This window comes from Haliaeetus leucocephalus, unplaced genomic scaffold, assembly GCF_000737465.1.
Source record: "Haliaeetus leucocephalus isolate CR32 unplaced genomic scaffold, Haliaeetus_leucocephalus-4.0 Scaffold186, whole genome shotgun sequence".
NCBI lineage: Eukaryota > Metazoa > Chordata > Aves > Accipitriformes > Accipitridae > Haliaeetus > Haliaeetus leucocephalus.
The window spans coordinates 730931-731726 of record NW_010972622.1 but is presented as its reverse complement, the minus strand read 5'-3'; the positions used below and the strand labels follow the sequence as shown (position 1 = coordinate 731726).

Here is a 796-nt window from a genome sequence, read left to right as displayed (position 1 = left end):
CCCGGTACCTCGGCGCCCGGCCCGGCCCTCCCGTCGCGGCCCCCTAAGCGCACAAACAGCGGCTCAACCAAACCCTTCTGGCGCGGGCGGGATTAAGAGGGGTTTCAGCCAATCGGTGAAGAGGAACGGGGCGGAGGGCACGCCTCTTCCTCTCGGCAGGGCCAATGGCAAAGCGGGGGAGAGGGTCAGCGCCCCACCCCGCGTCGGAAAACCAATCGGCGGCGGAGAGCGGGCGGATGGGCAGTAGGCTGGCCAGTAGAAGTGAGGAGAGCGATCGGCCAATGGCCGGGGAGGAAAGTCGTGAAGAAGGCGGGGATTGAGCTGAGTGACGGGGCGTGAGGCCAACGGGAGGCGCCGCCGCGCGGGGGGGGCGCTACCAACAACAAATAAGGTGACCTAAGGGGGAGGACCCCCGCAGCAGCGGGAGCCAATCGGAACTCGGGAAGCCCCGCATGGCCCAATCAGTTGGCAAAAGGCGCCCGACTCGCCCAACCCGAGGCCAGCGGCGCGTGAATGACGCCGGGTGCCTCGCGGCCAATCACGGGCGCTGTTTCTCGTAATTGACAGCCCGCGGGACAGAGGCCGGGAGGGCGCGGGGGCCGCTGGGAGCCGCGACCTCTGACCCACCCCCGGCGCGGCTCCGCGTCCCTGAATGCGGCAGCGCCCTCGCCTGCCGGGGGGCGGAGCCCGGGGCGGCCAATAGCGGCGCTCCAGAGCGCAGGTGGGCATGGCCACCTAAGGGCGTGGCAGAGGGGAGTGGCTTGGCCGCGGCGGGCGGAGCCAAGGCCCGGGGAGC

The 796-nt window shown here is 71.0% G+C and overlaps 2 protein-coding genes across 2 annotated transcripts in view; both read right to left on the bottom strand.

The window, feature by feature from the left end:
- Nucleotides 1–83, bottom strand: part of RAB5B (RAB5B, member RAS oncogene family) — a 7900-nt gene extending 7817 nt beyond the window's left edge. The window contains exon 1 of the mRNA XM_010565096.1: nucleotides 9–83. The gene's annotated coding sequence lies outside the window, so the exon portion shown is untranslated. The remainder of the gene's footprint in view (nucleotides 1–8) is intronic.
- Nucleotides 1–796, bottom strand: part of CDK2 (cyclin-dependent kinase 2) — a 5487-nt gene that overhangs the window by 1397 nt on the left and 3294 nt on the right. The window contains exon 7 of the mRNA XM_010565173.1: nucleotides 9–43. Within this exon, the coding sequence (XP_010563475.1) occupies nucleotides 9–43 (35 nt within the window). The remainder of the gene's footprint in view (nucleotides 1–8; nucleotides 44–796) is intronic.